This window comes from Coniophora puteana (genome assembly GCF_000271625.1).
Source record: "Coniophora puteana RWD-64-598 SS2 unplaced genomic scaffold CONPUscaffold_9, whole genome shotgun sequence".
Classification (NCBI taxonomy): domain Eukaryota; kingdom Fungi; phylum Basidiomycota; class Agaricomycetes; order Boletales; family Coniophoraceae; genus Coniophora; species Coniophora puteana.
Genome location: NW_006913061.1, coordinates 2,047,207 through 2,061,843, shown reverse-complemented (window position 1 = coordinate 2,061,843; position 14,637 = coordinate 2,047,207). Strand labels below are relative to the sequence as shown.

General features: G+C 50.8%; 6 protein-coding genes across 6 annotated transcripts; 3 read left to right on the top strand and 3 right to left on the bottom strand.

The window, feature by feature from the left end:
• Positions 1 to 138: 138 nt before the first annotated feature.
• Positions 139 to 3,414, bottom strand: CONPUDRAFT_59149 (uncharacterized protein; the record flags this gene model as incomplete). Its single annotated transcript, XM_007772234.1, has 9 exons — positions 139 to 300; positions 356 to 418; positions 474 to 656; positions 711 to 854; positions 911 to 2,541; positions 2,591 to 2,699; positions 2,755 to 3,006; positions 3,067 to 3,204; positions 3,262 to 3,414. The coding sequence occupies 9 exons, from the start codon at positions 3,412 to 3,414 to the stop codon at positions 139 to 141; spliced, it is 2,835 nt and encodes a 944-aa protein (XP_007770424.1).
• Positions 3,415 to 3,559: 145 nt separating this feature from the next.
• CONPUDRAFT_60117 (DNA replication factor) lies at positions 3,560 to 4,903 on the bottom strand (the record flags this gene model as incomplete). Its single annotated transcript, XM_007772295.1, has 7 exons — positions 3,560 to 3,647; positions 3,697 to 3,829; positions 3,882 to 4,093; positions 4,144 to 4,457; positions 4,510 to 4,643; positions 4,696 to 4,760; positions 4,812 to 4,903. The coding sequence occupies 7 exons, from the start codon at positions 4,901 to 4,903 to the stop codon at positions 3,560 to 3,562; spliced, it is 1,038 nt and encodes a 345-aa protein (XP_007770485.1).
• A 179-nt stretch (positions 4,904 to 5,082) lies between these two features.
• On the top strand, positions 5,083 to 6,051 carry CONPUDRAFT_167163 (ubiquitin-domain-containing protein). Its single transcript, XM_007772861.1, has 5 exons — positions 5,083 to 5,189; positions 5,243 to 5,326; positions 5,380 to 5,533; positions 5,590 to 5,724; positions 5,777 to 6,051. The coding sequence occupies exons 1-5, from the start codon at positions 5,170 to 5,172 to the stop codon at positions 5,858 to 5,860; spliced, it is 477 nt and encodes a 158-aa protein (XP_007771051.1). The 5' UTR covers positions 5,083 to 5,169; the 3' UTR covers positions 5,861 to 6,051.
• Positions 6,052 to 6,111: 60 nt separating this feature from the next.
• Positions 6,112 to 8,534, bottom strand: CONPUDRAFT_138520 (uncharacterized protein). The gene is made up of 5 exons (XM_007772860.1): positions 8,453 to 8,534; positions 8,222 to 8,397; positions 7,775 to 8,166; positions 7,509 to 7,711; positions 6,112 to 7,456 (listed from the first exon to the last, which is right to left on the bottom strand). The coding sequence occupies exons 4-5, from the start codon at positions 7,692 to 7,694 to the stop codon at positions 6,164 to 6,166; spliced, it is 1,479 nt and encodes a 492-aa protein (XP_007771050.1). The 5' UTR covers positions 7,695 to 7,711; positions 7,775 to 8,166; positions 8,222 to 8,397; positions 8,453 to 8,534; the 3' UTR covers positions 6,112 to 6,163.
• Positions 8,535 to 8,644: 110 nt separating this feature from the next.
• Positions 8,645 to 11,303, top strand: CONPUDRAFT_138519 (uncharacterized protein). Its single transcript, XM_007772859.1, has 6 exons — positions 8,645 to 8,729; positions 8,788 to 8,883; positions 8,942 to 9,187; positions 9,394 to 9,493; positions 9,621 to 9,801; positions 9,861 to 11,303. The coding sequence occupies exons 1-6, from the start codon at positions 8,715 to 8,717 to the stop codon at positions 11,161 to 11,163; spliced, it is 1,941 nt and encodes a 646-aa protein (XP_007771049.1). The 5' UTR covers positions 8,645 to 8,714; the 3' UTR covers positions 11,164 to 11,303.
• A 1,136-nt stretch (positions 11,304 to 12,439) lies between these two features.
• Positions 12,440 to 14,465, top strand: CONPUDRAFT_145444 (uncharacterized protein). Its single transcript, XM_007772858.1, has 2 exons — positions 12,440 to 12,465; positions 12,522 to 14,465. Exon 2 carries the CDS (start codon positions 12,538 to 12,540, stop codon positions 14,365 to 14,367), a length of 1,830 nt encoding a protein of 609 aa, XP_007771048.1. The 5' UTR covers positions 12,440 to 12,465; positions 12,522 to 12,537; the 3' UTR covers positions 14,368 to 14,465.
• The last annotated feature ends 172 nt before the right edge of the window (positions 14,466 to 14,637 follow it).

The window sequence follows — 14,637 nt, the reverse complement described above, 5'->3', positions numbered from 1 at the left end:
GTAATACCACGGGGCAATGACTAGAATTCAAGGTCGGCTGATACCCGGCCTTCAAAAAGCCTCTGTTGACGACAGAAAATACCATTACGAATAGAAACATAGAGCTAGATACATATGCTAAGGTCCATTATAACTGAATCAGGAAAAGTTCGGGTGTCCTCTGCGGATCTTTTCAATCGTCGTTGCGCGCAATGGCGTCGCAGCAAACAGCGCCTCCACGAGGCGAACGAGCTCGTCAATCTCAAAGTCGACCAGAGCACCCTGCTCAAATAGATAGGTGACGTCTGCCATGGAAGCTTCCTATTAAACAGTCAGCCGTCGGAGATATGGTCAATAACCACTTGCTAATACATACCAGCAACTCTGAAAGATACGAGAACTTGAGCCATGAAGGAACGTAGGACACGACGAAGGATGGCTGTCAAACGAGAATGTAAGTGGAGGTGAAAGACCGAAGTTGAGTGAAGTCTTACCTGCTCCATATCCTCAACGAACAAGCCCTCGAGCGAATTGAGGATGCGACATAATTCGCTGAGCTTATGCGATTCCACCTCCGGTATGTCAGGTAGAGCAGTAATACCCTCCAACATCTTGCCCAGCGCAGCTTCCACCACAGCGCCAATGGCCTCATAATATTTACTCCTGGGCAGGACAGGCTTTTGCGAAATGTAAACACACGAACCATCCGTAACGACTGTAAACAGACATACCTTCCATTTATTGGGCAGCCTACGGATCATCTGCTGGACTTGGGCAATTGTGGTCTCGTAATCGTCGTAACGTTCTTGATCGCCGCTTTCCGTGAAGCCCTCGGCTTCTCCAAGTACCTCCCGTACGGCATCCTGTTCCGCTTCCTATCGCAAGAAATATAAATTAGTTACAGATGAATACTTATCATGGAAGAACCTACAATGCAATTGTAGAACAAGCTATCCGCAAAAGACCGCAGATTGTCACTTGACTCTTCCAGCACATTATTCGAAAGGAGAGAACCAAAGTCCTGCTTCGCGAGCCGCTTCACCTGCTCTGATAGATAGAAGCAGTCGTTCGAGTAGCGTATCGAGATCTTCCATTCTGAGTTGACAACGGGATACAGCGCTCGATACAGGTCGAGGATGAGGGAAGCGGACTGCATGATCAAAGAGCCTGGGGTGGATGTTCTCGCGGAGGGCGCAAAAACGCCCGACAGACTCAGCGTCCTGCCCTCCTTGAGCGCGTCTTCAACCTGCTTAACGAGGGATTTGGTGAACGCGGAAACGAGGTACTGCTCCTTAACCTCTTTGCGCTCCTCACGCGTCTTGACGTGTTGAGGCAGACGTATCTCGGGCACTGGAGGAGGCGCCTGCGCCGCCTTTGAAGGGGGTTGGGTGGGAGAATGATTGTGGACACCATTGCCATTACCGTTTTCGTTGGCAGGGGTGGCCTTTTCTGGTTTCTGCTTATGCTTCGAGCGCGCTTTTGCTATCCCAGCTGCTACTTTGGGTTGGGAGGTAGGTATTGATGGGGCTGGTGGCGGCCGGGATTCGGGCGATGGCTCTTCGGTTGCGTCGTCCCCCCACGGATCATCCCACGTCAGGTCTTCGTCTGCAACCTCATGTGGCTCGTGCCCGTTGGCCTCTGGTGGCTCGTCCATGGGAGCGTCATCATGCCATCCCCAGCCATGTTCCTTGTTCTCAGCCTTCGGCGCCTCGTGCTTCGTAGGTCGCACTGGACTTGTAGGCGCCTCTTCATCATCGAAGCCCCAGCCGTCGTCTCCTAATGGTGACTTTGGGGAGATGGGAGTCTGGAACAAGCTCGGCGGGTCCTCTTCTGCTTCTGCTTCATCGAGACCCCACCCGCCTTCGGCATTGTCCTCGCTTTGCACAATCTCAATAGGGGGTGGTGAATCGACCATGACGGTAGCTTCCTGAATAGTGATGAGCTCGGCATAGAAGGTCTCCTTATTCTTCTGGCTTTCCAAGACGTCACGGCGGGATGCGCCAAGGATCGACAGCCGCCGTGCCCTCTCGTAGTGTCCGCTGACCCCATCCACCCAACTCTTGACTTCTTCTTCGCCCGTTGAGCTCTGGCCTGTCAGAAGATCCGTAATATACTTCGATTCGAACTCAACTGCCTTTTGCGTGAATCGCAAGAATGCAGGGAGCGCGTCCAGAGTAGATGGGAGAGCAGGAACGACCAACCGGTTTAACGTGGCATTCGTCAAAGGTCGACTAAGCGACCGCGGGAATGCCTCAGCCTGAGGTCCTGGGAGGTGTGCAAATATCCGTGCTTTGACGAACTCCATGACAGCGGCAAGGTTATCGAGTCGCGACGACGGGCTGTCCTGCGCAGGGGGCAGATGGAAACGTTCAAGTTTATAGACAAGTAGTCCTGATGCGTCCTTGTCTTCTGACACGGTAACCGAGGAAGGCTGCTCGGATAGATAGTCGAAGTAGTGTGTCGTCAGGTCACGTCGCAACGTGGAAAGGTGCGTTTCGAGCGATATCTGAGAAAGCGATTGGAGTAGGGTTGGAATCTCAAGGGATGCATCGGAGTTTGGTACTGAAGCAAGCATCAGCGAGGTCTCGAAGCTTAGACAATATGCGCTTACTGAAGACAAGCGGCCTTATTGAGATTTCCGAGGGCGTGATTTCGATACATCGAGCATACGTGTTGCTAAGGAGTTCCTCAATACGGTTGACGCGAACAGAATGTTCGCGCTATTCCATGTCAGTCTGAGTGTACAACCATAATTTGGACAGCATGAACACGTACCTTCAGGCTAGCCAATACCGACGCCTCTCTCAACGGCGACGGCGCTGTCTCCAAGAAGGTTGAAAGGACTTGACACGAGGTTACAGCTTCTGAAAGGTTTCCTCGCCTTAATTGCTCGTCTACTTCCTGAAGCTGCTGCCTGCAGTCGGCCAGGTGTACAAGTGAATCGTGCAAGATATCCGCATTCAAGGACGCTTGTGTAAGAGACTGATGCGCAGACAGTGCGCTTAGGAGAGGTGGGCCAAGGCATGACTATCCAAGGACTGTGAATCAAACATTCGAGCTATAGGTCAATTGCACGGAAATACGCACATTGGGGTCCGAAATGGCAGAGCTCACACTCTCCGACGTCGAGGCGACAGTACGTAGACGAGACTGCACAGATCGAGCTGAGGTTAACTGACGTTGAAATGCCTCGGAATCACTTTCAATGCGGTCATGAATGCGTTTCTAGTATACTGGCTTTGAGTATAAACGTCAAGGGGTTGACAGGGTCTAACTCCGTACCTTGGTGAGGCGTATTGACTCGTCCAATTCCGTGCGCCACGAAGACGCCAGCGAAGACGTCAACGTGCGTCCATTTGCCTCGTCAAGCTTGCCAAGTATCTGCGAGGACACGTCTAACTGACGAGGGAGATGCGCAGGGAGAGGGAAGGCCATTGCAATGACATTGAGTCCGGAACTCGACAGACGTGGAAGGTATTGAAGTAGCCTAACCCTAACCTAACTACAGGGCTAAACATGACGTTGCCTACACGCAACCTCACCACAAGCGTCCCTCCATCCATATGCACTTTCGACGTTTCTATGAAGTGAGCTCCACCGCGTTCTTGAAAGCCCCGAGCAAGGCCGAAAGTTGTATCTTTTCGCTTGCACCCGTTGATAAACGGTACCTAACGAGAAGGTCAGACGTGACATAGATGGAGTAGGTATTTTACGCACTCAATCGTGGCCAAGTAGTCTAACAAATATACTCTTGCTTGAGGTTTGAGTTCGAGAGTATCAACATATTCAAAAGCTCCAGATAATAGGTCCTGCAAGGCCAAACCTCGCTCCGTTTTCATTTGATTGATCACTGCAGGCATGTCGATGAACGCCGTAAATAATTTTAATTTTTGAGCACGTACTTTGATATGAAGTCGTGAACTCGTCAGAAAGCATAGAGTTGACGATGCTCTCAATATCTCTTGGATGTGGATTGCCAGTACAATTGTAAACTTCCGTCTCCCCTATCGAATCGTATGCGGCGTGACATGCTTGCAAGACGTTGAGGGCCCTTCGCATATCTCCCTTCGAGAGTTTGAGCAAAGCTTCCTTGCCGTCTTTCGTGACCTTGCAGCTGGATCACCATGGTCAGCGCAAGTGGATGTTATACAGAGGGTCACGTACTCTTCAGCTTCAACTACATGATCGATCTGCTTCTCAACTTCTGCCATGGGCAATGGAGAGAACCTAAACCTAGTGCAACGACTTTGTATGGCAGGAGCAATCTTGTTGACGTAGTTGCAAATGATGCAGAAGCGCACGTTCTTCGTGTATTGCTCGATGACTCGGCGAAGGGCTGCTTGAGCTTGTTGCGTCATCATGTCGGCTTCGTCAAGAATAATGAGCTTGTAGGATTTAGCGAACAGGGTTCGCGTTTCGGCGAATTGCTTGATCTGCTCTCGGACTACGTCGATGCCACGGTCATCCGAGGCGTTCAGCTGAGCTGAACTAAGTCGTAAGAACTAAAACCCTGTGAAGCCTGATACACACCTCTAATATCTGCTTTCGGTATTCGGAGCCATATATACGTCTAGCGACAGCGAGGATAGTTGACGTTTTTCCCGTTCCAGGCGGACCATAAAATAGGAGATGTGGCAGTCGATTCTTCTCTATGAATCTCTCGACTGGTGCGGTTGAACGTTGGTTCAGTCAATGAGGGAAGAAAGTGACACGCACTAGTTGTAGTGATATCTTTGTGTGATTTGACATCATCAAGCGTTACAGGTCTGTACTTTTCCACCCTGCCTAACGTGAGCCAAAGTCTTAGGAGAGAAGGCTCGGGACAGACTAACCAAGGGAGACTCTCTCCATTTACTGTCAGCCCGCCGTCAACTGCCTTGCCCTTGCCCTTGTTGATGGGAACTCCGAAAGAGGCTGAATCCATTTGTACATCTTCGTCCACGTCCATTGAAGCTGTACTGCAGTTAGTTAGTGGGACGTATATGGCGCGCCCTGGAAGTCTCGCGACGCGACGCGTCCAAGAGCTACTGCATCCGCGCGCGCTGAGTCAGGATAAATGCTCCCACGCACGGACCATCAACACAAAATCAAGGTTTGGCTGACGCTATCTGCTCTTTCCTTCATACCCGTTCGTGCTTTTGTCAACGACTCCATCGTTCACGTCGTTGGACAGACAGAAGCGTCGGCAAGATGCAAATTTTCGTCAAGACGTGAGTATATCGCAACATATCAGACGACGGGTGAGATACTGACTTTTTATCAGCCTCACGGGCAAGACCATCACCCTTGAGGTTGAGTCCTCGGACACCATCGACAATGTCAAGGCCAAGATCCAGGACAAGGAGGGGTAAGTTGATTACATCTGGTGCTTAAGATGGTGTAGCTAATTGGACTGGATAGTATCCCCCCTGACCAGCAGCGCCTGATCTTCGCTGGCAAGCAGCTTGAGGATGGCCGCACCCTCAGCGACTACAACATTCAAAAGGAGTCTACTCTTCACCTTGTCCTCCGCCTTCGTGGTGGTGCCAAGAAGCGCAAAAAGAAGACCTACAACGTATAAAAAATTTTCTGCATCTATCGCCGATCCTTTACTGATCTCATTCCCTCCAGACCCCCAAGAAGATCAAGCACAAGCGCAAAAAGGTCAAGATGTCCATCTTGAAGTACTACAAGGTGGACTCCGACGGCAAGATTAAGCGTCTTCGTCGTGAGTGCCCCAGCGCGGAGTGCGGTGCTGGTATCTTCGTAAGCAAGCTTGTTTTGTCAGCATCGGTCTTGGTGACTCATTGATTTCTAGATGGCCTTCCACAAGGACCGCCAATACTGCGGCAAGTGCGGCCTCACCTACACCTTCCAGCCCGGCACCAAGCCTCCCGTCTAGGCCGCCCTATTGCGTTAGCATGGTGTATGATGTATGGTCGATTACTACATGTACAATGATATGTGTTGCTTGTGAAGTATGGCTGGTATTCGTTGAGTGTGGGCATCAAGCCATATTAAGCTCCTCGACGATCATATCAGTCCATGCATCCTCAGGAAGCTGACGCCATTCTTAGTCAAACATCTGAAGAGAAGAATACGACGATGACAACCATAAACCGCGTGTGCACTAAGATTGCAGTGCATGGTTCAGAATTCATTTTGTATCCATGGATAGAGCCTGGTATTAAGTGGATGATAGTCGCTAGTTATCGTAGTTTGTCACTACTGAGCTACAGACGTTGCGCCAGCAATCTGCATGTAAGTCCTCTAGTCCCGGGTGAAATTCCGTCAAGGAAGGAAAAGACAATCGCACAAACTCCTCAACAGACTGGTGCGGAGGTAACCGAGAGCCAATGGTAAGATGAGAAAGAGGATGGTTTCGCAGAGAAGTCGAGCGAGAAACGTCATGTGAAGCATCGATGCTTAGCACGAGGCGTTCAAGGTTCCGGCATCCGCTAGCGAGAGACACTAGGGAGGAAGGGGTCGCTTTGATATGCCATTGCTCATCAACGGAGTTGAGAGCATCGGGATGACCAAGTTCGAGATGCTCGAGGCGGGGCCACCACTTAGCCAGTTCCACGATGTCGGAGTCGGTCATGTCAGGAGGAAGGAGGCTATCAAGAACGAAGCGGCGGAGAGGAAGATTAGATAGTGGGCGTAGGTTTTCTAGGGTGAAGTGGCAGGACTTTGCGGGAGGGAGGGTATCGTCGGCCTGTTCTAATTCTATGGAGTCTATGGAATGCTCTATGGTCAATGCGTCTAGGGTATCGGAGAGATTGCTGGATATAGCTTGAAAGGCAGAAAGCCAAGAAGAAGGGGGGCCGACGGGCTGCTCGGCTTCTATGGAGAGGTCCTTGAGTGTGTGCTGTGCCAACAGGGAGGCGAGTGCCTCCAACACTTGGGGAGATGCCCGGATTTTGAGTGTCGTGAGCGAGGGGAAGAAAGAGGAACGGTTGAGGCGCTTGTCTTCGAACGCCTGCGTGAATGCGTCTGCTGAAACGTGGCCTGTATGGATATTGAGCTCGGTGAGGGCAGGGAGGGTCCCGATGGAGATGAGGGCCGTTGTCATGGAGGGGCAGGAGACATGGAGACAGAGGGCGCGCAGGGTCTTCACGGAAGAGATGTTATCAAGGGCCGCAGGACACGTAATCCCACGGACAGATAGGCGTTCAAGGGAGGCAATCGCAGCAGCCTCCTTCAACAGAAAGCTGGCGTGAAGGGCGTTGGAAGATGTCCGTGTGGATCTACGGAAGCCGAGGTCAAGCTCCATCCTTTGAAGGCGTGGCGATATCATGAGATGAGAGTGCAAGGTTCCGGTACTCGAATAATCGACACGGACACTGGCCAACTTCGATAAATATGTCTTTAAGGTTTGTTCGTAGTCGGAGACGTTGCAGGAAAACGAGGGGACGTCGCAGGATGACGCCTGCTGGTGGGTTACATGTCTGACGCGGTTGGCATAGGATGTAAACACTGGGGTAGTGGGCTCCGCGTTCTGGCGTACCCCCTGTAAGCACAAAAAATCGCTTGACCTATGCGGTACTCACCTCAGAGTCCTGCACAAGTGCCAACAACGGGGCAGCAGAGGGTAGCCTTCTCCAAATGCGATCGAGGGCAGGGTCCTTCCAGGCTTTGCAACATCTTGCTAGATAACAGAGCGTGCCCTTGGAGTCCTCAAGACAGATGTCGAACAGTAGCTGGATCAGCTCGTCGATGAGCAGGGCCTTGTGCATTTAGCTGTCGTGGTAAGCTGGTAAAAGTAGGTAAGGCAGGCCTATCAAGCAAAATACAACAGACGGAGGGTGAAACACACCTAATACGAGGCCGTTCGACCTGTCGATAAGATGGCGGTGCGTTGCAAAAAAATTGGACGGCTACCGAGCAATACGGGCAGTACGGCAGATCATCGGCAATGTCCGACATGCGCACCAGGGCCGATAGGGGTTTTTCTGCTCTTACTTCCTGGTTTCTCGGAATCTTGCAAGCTGGCTCTAGTTGTAGCTCTTGTCGACTGAATATTGTATAAATCTGCTTGCGCTGCGTCGCTTTGACGCATTTACTTCAAAATATAGGTGCAAACTCACGAGCGTCTGGGCCCTCTCGTGTATCTTTATTGAATTCTCTATGCGGGAATATGTGGTAACCAAAGCCTGACCCCAGCTTCGGCCTCTTGAGGAAGCGAGAATCGGAAAAGCTTGGGCGCCGCTATACGTAGTCGCGGCTTAGTCTCAGAAAGAGATTGATGTTACGGCGGACGCACGTATGTCCCAAAGCCCATACTCTGCACTGTCATGAAATACCGGATTCGTCGGAGACAACTCTCTGTCCACGCTCATACAATGCTCGCTTTTCTTGAGAGATCCGGAATTCCTCCTCCCGTTGTCGCATCTTGTCGCGTCTCCGCTCGTCATCCCGGAGCACGCCTTTGTACATGTCCTACATCATCCAATTGAGGTTACAGGCCACTCCGAAATCACGCGATATAGCTCACCTCGCGCTCCTTATTCTGCGTGTAATGAACAGCCCATATAGTGAAAGCAGCGAACCCACAAGATACCAGTAGCGTTCCTTTTGCAGCCCGGGACATGGGAGGAAATGCGCGAAGAAGCGGCGATCACCTGTTTACTTCGCCACTCGAATGACGACGCGTCACAACAGAAGTAAATACCCGCCCTCCGTCCCTTTCTTCCGCCCTCCATCCTCTCCAAGTTGCCCTGCTGACCATCCCCATCCCTTTCACTCTAAGCTCAAATATGGGCAATCTAGACGTGAGGATCCTAGTTGTTATCTAAAAACGGCGAATCACTGATAACATCAATTCCTCAGGAATTTGAGTCAACCCTAAAGGAGGTGGTTGAAGCTAAACGGTTGTCAGCCTCCAAGATGACACGATTGACAGAGATCGCGAAGAACTCATTTGAGGTGCGTGCTTCCCGTGTCCTTCTTACTGCTGCCTCTAATACACCACCACCAACCTTAGCATGATGCTAAACTTGTTGCCCTCCTTTATCGAACACACAAGTCCTTGCCTGAGAGCTCTAAAGTCTCTAGTCTGTACGTATTTGATGCGCTGGCTCGAGCTGCTAGGAGCCACGCTACCAAGCGCGGAATTACTGGCGATTTCAACACACAACCGGGTAACGCCGTTACCTTCTTACTGAAGCTTGAAGGCGTTTTGGACGGCCTTTTTCAAGACATGGTCTCGTGTAATGGCATAGAATCAAAGGTTGGTACTGATAACTGTATACCTAACTGGCACGTTTTCTCTGTCTTTTGTCCGGTGCCGCGAATGAAACGTCGACTCGTACTACGCTGTGTTGCACATGTAGATGACATGATGTGCGACTCTCATCAAGTCATCCGACGTATTTTCTGCCGCGGCCTACGGGTGCTTTCTGATAAACTCGGTACTACGTTAATGCTTGTTGACAGGAAAAGTCGAAAAAGGTTCTTGACATATGGGTCAAGTCGAATACATTTCCTGACGAGGTCCTTACACGGTTGACGGGTATTGTAACGGGGAGCCGAAAAGGTGCTTATATCCAATCCATGTGTTCGCTAAGTATTTCTCTTACTGGTGCAATACCATTTATTTTTCGGCTTCGTGCCTCCCGTAAATTGAGAATATGAACTAAATCAGGTGGTTTGTTTTTCTGTAGTAGAGAGCGCTGTTCCGGGAACGACGTCCACTCCTCCCGTCCCAAATTCCCCACACCAGACAGCAACCCCTACACCGCCACCGCCTGCCGCTGCCCCAAGCGTGCCCACAGATAATTCAGTACAAAATACGTTACTTGCTCTACTCAGTCAAGCAGCTCATGGCCCTGCTTCCTTCTCAGCGTGAGCATTTTGTTTATGCTAGACAAAAACGGTGTCACCTAATTATTTGGTTGGTTTAGACCTTTATCACAAAACCCTGACGTCGCATCCCTGGGAGCACCCCAACTCGCATTGTTACAACAACTCGCCCTTACAGCGCAGCTCGGCAACGCAAACTCCTCTCACCTACCTATTTCTCCGCCTACAAGTCAATTTGCAGTGTCCAATGGAGTAGCTACAGACCATCCTGCACAAAACTCACGACCTACACAACTCACTTCAGAAACAAGCCGTCGAGACCCTAGGGTATCAAGATTTACGGACCGCGACACAAGACAACTAGATGACTCCCCCAACCACCATGGCAGTTACAGAGGTGGATATCGAGGCCGTGGCCGTGGCAGATGGGATGATCACCATTCGTACGGAGAGCGCAATGGACGGTCCCCTTTGCGACGGGACCGTTCTAGAAGCCCTCAGAGGTCTTCAGCTACTCGTGACCCCCGTTCCTACCATTCTCCCCACAGACCATCTAGCATAAGGTCTCCTATAGAAGATCGAAACCGCGAATCAGGGAAAGACGAATTCGGTCGAGACCTGCGCCAGTCTTCCACAACTCCTACCGATTCCTCCACGCCCGATGATACTCGAAGACCTTCCGTGACAGCGAATGCATCTCAGATGGACGCTACACCTTCTAATGCCCGCGATAATCATAGACCTGCTGTATCAGAACACGTACCCTCGGTAACTGCAAATACATCTGCGCGCCCTGTAGAGACGCAGAACGCCGGCTCTACGCCAGCGCCAGTGTCGACGTCACTGCCGTCGTCCGAGCCAGGATTAGACAAGTTTGATATCACTACCTTTGATTTCACTTTACCATCGTCGTGGGAAGCACTAGGAAAGAAGTGGCAGGTCACCTACGGCTACTCACCATCACAAGAGGAATTAATGCAATTTGTCATAACGAGTGGCGCGAGTCTTGCATCGGGAGTGCCGACCTCCGAAGCTACGACACAAACCAACGGGTACGCAAGCACCCAATGGAATGTGAACGGAGGCAGTGCAGGCGGAACGGCAGGACGAGGAGGCAGAGGCAGAGGAGGGTTTGCCAGGGGAGGAGGACGCGGACACGGCAACTACCGAGGGAACATGCACGCAAGCTACGCAAGCGCCCAAGCTCATTCAAGTTTCCAGGACCACTCGGACGCAGTGGTCTTAGGTGGTGATGGTGTACAGTCTGACGGCGGGTTTCAGGACGATGGAGATACTGTCAACTTGATGCAGGGCGAGGGATCCGGGAGCAGCGGCGGCAGGATGCAGAGAGTAGGAGACAGGTGGATGTTCGTGAAGGAATCCTCGGCTGTACAGGGAGCATAGGTTCTACTACGGTTGGACTCGATGAGGATGCCATGACATCTGCTTTCTCTGCGTCTTTATGATATATTTTGCTCCTACTACTGTTTACGTACGTGCCCGGCTTTATGATGATGGATCGACGACGTGCTACAGTATCTTCATGCGGAATACAAGTTCAAGTTATGCTTTGGCCTCCTGGGTCATGGAACAATCCATGAACGTACCTTGCTGTCATTCGGGAATATTGTGGATGGCACCACTAAAGCTCTTGAGGTGTTGATGCCACCACTGGCCAGCATGCAGTCCATGAGTAATAACAGCGGTAACAAACGGTGACGAAAGGACCAAGAAGCCACGGCTAGCTCTGATTTGATCCTCAGAATTCTAGCAGGCAAGACCTTGGCCAGAAGTGCGAATAAAAGAAGGACCGTGGAAGTGACATAGTCCTCCACGGGAACTCATACTAAGTGCTTTCAGGCCTGATGGTACGCATACACAGTGGACGCGACGTATGGCCATGAGTTCCTCCGCTTACTCTGAAGGCATCAATGAAGGACGTGTAGTTGTGAGATGTCCAATTTGGTACCAGTTAAATTTAAGCTGGTTCTGATGCATAAAGCTGTAAATTTGTCGCGATAAAATCGCATCACAGCTATATCTGGAAAAAGCGTGGGCGTAACTGAATGAATCAAAACAACGAAGCATAATCCGAAGGTTGAACGTTGAACGTTGAGCTATCGCGCCCTATCGCGCCAGCTTCCAGGATATTCTGCAGCATGGCCTCACAGCCATGACTGCTGCATCGCAGCTGCATCGCAGCTGCATCACTGACATTATGCCATAGTTTAAGAATGCTGGTGCTCGAGGCGAAGAACTTACGGTAGAGCATGGCAACAAGGTCGATGTCGAGCAGAACTTGAAAGAGTGGTATTCGTTTTGAACTAGATGCCGGAACGACGACGTTTGATCCACAACTGCTTGAAATAATTGGGACTAGGAGATGGATGATCATCCATGAGCCACGAGCACGATATCCGCAGTACTAGTATTCCCCGTCAATTTGCTGACACAACCTGTTAGATCTTGGTGGCATAACCACATTGTCGTTATGAGGTCGCACTAGTGAACGCGGGATGGAAGGTGGAAGAATCAAAATCACGGACGCGTTGCGCGCTTCGGGTCTTTTTCAGCCCCCAATCGACCGCCCCATGCAACTTCGTTTCTACGTTCAACCGTACATTGAAGCATCTCATAGTCCTCATACGGCTATCTCGCCACCTGCAAACGCGCTCATAACCGAAAATCAGGGCACTGCAAGCCAAGGTACTATGTCTTCATAGTGTCAACATACGGTGCTCATAACTTGTCGATCACCGCAGTCTTCCACCGACTCACATGTCTACCAGAACTCCGTTGTTCCACAGTCCTGTCAGCGCCTGGAGTCCTGATTCTCTTGTAAAGGATGCTCGTAGCAAAATCGACAATGAACTGGTTGCTCTGCACGTCGCGGAGCTTCAGTGGAAAACGCGTCGAAACGCGCTCTCAAGGGTCTGTGCTCTCCCATCCGAGCTCCTTTCCCTCATATTTCTCCTCTACCGTGAAGACCATATCAACTTCTCCGGTCTTTATAATTGTCAACTGTCATGGATCAGAGTCACTCATATCTGTCGCCACTTGCGAGATGTCGCGCTCTCGTGTCCGGCATTATGGGCTAGGTTGACTTACAAATCCCTTCCGTTGACCGAGGAAATGATCAAGAGGTCCGGAACAGCTCCCCTATATGTGTCGGTGCGCTTGACGTACATGGATGCTGGTACTAGTGTTTTGGCTTATGAACGAGCTCTCGACGAAATTTCTCGCACGCGCGAGCTCCGCTTGCATATCTCGAGGCAAACCGCTGAATATATCACAGGGCGACTCACCACCGCTGCACCGTTGCTCAGGTCTTTAACCATTACCACTGGGCAAACCACCACTTACGTGCCTCTGCCAGGGCGGAACCACCCGCTTATGGTGCCAAACAACTTCTTGGGCGGCAGCACGCCGTCTCTACGTGAGCTCAAGGTACATAATTGCGACATTCCTTGGAACCTTCCCATCTTCGCAGAACTGACAGTGCTTGACCTCGCCCATATCTCGGCAAAGCCAACCTATCGTCAGCTGTTGAGCATTCTGAGAAGTGCTCCAGCCCTGAAGAAGCTGTCTCTCGAAGAGACTTTACCAACGTCAGGCGTAGAAGGGGACCCTGTCCACCTTCCACACTTACAACAACTCCACGTTTCCGACTCACCCACTCACTGCGCTGACTTCCTAGCACGAGTCACATTCCCCGGCACAACATCGATAAACCTCTGTTGCACTGCTCGTGATGGTAGTGATTATTCTTCGATCGGTCCATTCTTGGCACAAAGATGTGTTTCATCGCCGGATTCTGGAGGCACCTACGAGACACTTCAAATTTGGAGTAGTGGCAATTTCGGGGACAACGTGAAGTTTGCGTTCCGCACATGCAACTTGAAGAGCAAGTTTTTGTTTCCTGACCCATACAATTCGACGACAGGGTGGCGCCTTCTTGTCGAGTTGAAGTCATCCGTGGTTTTAATGCCCATGGCCAGCGCCTTTACTTCCATGTTCGCTCAGATAGCCTCAACGAACATCGTCGGTATTCAAATCAAAGGACTGTATCAGGTGCCGGTGACTCTATTGCGCTGCATTCTCGCTCGTGCACCAAAAACTCGTGCGCTGGACATTGATTGTACGGATCCTGAAACAGTACAAAACCTTATTTCGGTGTTGCAACCGCAACCTCGAACACGTACACGGGACTCGGGCTCCATCTCGGCCCCTTCCTCCCCTATGCAAGCTCAACTCCGTCATCTCCAATTGCTAAATCTCAGCAATGTTGAATTTGGGGATGGGTACCAGGAACACTCAGGAATGCACGCCAATGTCACGCTTGGCGCACTGTGTGATTTTTTCATCGCACGTGTCAACGCCGACGCAGGCCTATCAAAATTTATACTCCGTAACTGCTTCAACTTTTACCGGGCGGACGCCTTGGGCCTGCAGGAGGTTGTCCCATACGTGATCTGGGATGGTATTGAACAGGAACCTCATGAGGACGAAGATGAAGACGAAGATGAAGACGAAGATGAAGACGAAGATAGAGACTCAATGGACTACTCTGAAGACGAATACTACAACCCTTACTATGGATATCATTGACGCGTACTTCTGAATCATTAGACATATTTTCTTGAATATTTTACGAGGATTTTCTCATAGCTTCCAAGTTGGCTTATCTGTGGTGCCGCTCCGAGCCTATGGGTTCAAGGACGCTGAACGGGGTTTAATTCAAGGGAGGGACAGTCCCTTCGGTGCCCTCCCCACATCTACGATTAGTCTATAAATTTTGATTAGTGCTGTTGGTCTGAGACCTGCAGATGATTGCTATTTTACTTTTTATCATGTTGAGTTATGCATACTCCTTGGCAT

Excerpts from the sequence above, each read along its gene's own strand:
- CONPUDRAFT_167163 (XM_007772861.1), top strand. The coding sequence starts at position 5,170 with ATGCAAATTTTCGTCAAGAC. Across the intron at positions 5,190-5,242 it reads ATGCAAATTTTCGTCAAGAC|CCTCACGGGCAAGACCATCA; the intron begins GTGAGTATATCG and ends ACTTTTTATCAG. Across the intron at positions 5,725-5,776 it reads AGTGCGGTGCTGGTATCTTC|ATGGCCTTCCACAAGGACCG; the intron begins GTAAGCAAGCTT and ends ATTGATTTCTAG.
- CONPUDRAFT_138520 (XM_007772860.1), bottom strand. The coding sequence starts at position 7,694 with ATGCACAAGGCCCTGCTCATCGACGAGCTGATCCAGCTACTGTTCGAC. Across the intron at positions 7,457-7,508 it reads CACTTGTGCAGGACTCTGAG|AACGCGGAGCCCACTACCCC; the intron begins GTGAGTACCGCA and ends GGGGTACGCCAG.
- CONPUDRAFT_138519 (XM_007772859.1), top strand. Across the intron at positions 8,884-8,941 it reads TCGCGAAGAACTCATTTGAG|CATGATGCTAAACTTGTTGC; the intron begins GTGCGTGCTTCC and ends CACCAACCTTAG. Across the intron at positions 9,494-9,620 it reads TGTAACGGGGAGCCGAAAAG|TAGAGAGCGCTGTTCCGGGA; the intron begins GTGCTTATATCC and ends GTTTTTCTGTAG.
- CONPUDRAFT_145444 (XM_007772858.1), top strand. The coding sequence starts at position 12,538 with ATGTCTACCAGAACTCCGTTGTTCCACAGTCCTGTCAGCGCCTGGAGT.